The 307-nt window shown below is 73.6% G+C and overlaps 1 protein-coding gene across 1 annotated transcript in view; it reads right to left on the minus strand.

Annotated features, from left to right (window-relative positions):
* The window catches only part of KCNK10 (potassium channel, subfamily K, member 10), a 157116-nt gene that overhangs the window by 459 nt on the left and 156350 nt on the right, over positions 1-307 (minus strand). Inside the window, exon 7 of the mRNA XM_010845234.1 lies at positions 3-263. Coding sequence (XP_010843536.1) covers positions 3-263 — 261 coding nt within the window. The remainder of the gene's footprint in view (positions 1-2; positions 264-307) is intronic.

A 307-nucleotide genomic window follows, 5' to 3' on the forward strand; every position in this document is an offset into this window, starting at 1 on the left:
GGCCGGTGGTCGATGCTCTCCTGGGACGAGGCCTTGCAGCGGCCCGCGTCGAGCGCGGCGAACACCGAGCGCTTCTCCGGCGAGAGCATGTCGAGCGAGTGCGCCCGCTGGTCCAGGCCCAGGCGCCGGCGCTCCATGCTGCGGATGGTGGCGGCGCGCTGCAGCCTGTCGTGGGTCTCCACGCTCCGCCGCCCCCGCGTCTCCCGGAACTCGGCCGTCACGTTGGCCTTCCACTCGGCCGCGTGCGCCTTGATCTCGCCCACCTGGCGGAGAGACGGGGCGACGACAGGGCGCTGAGACATCGCCC

The sequence above is a fragment of the Bison bison genome, unplaced genomic scaffold (genome assembly GCF_000754665.1).
Source record: "Bison bison bison isolate TAMUID 2011002044 unplaced genomic scaffold, Bison_UMD1.0 scf7180017864213, whole genome shotgun sequence".
Taxonomy (NCBI): Eukaryota; Metazoa; Chordata; class Mammalia; order Artiodactyla; family Bovidae; genus Bison; species Bison bison.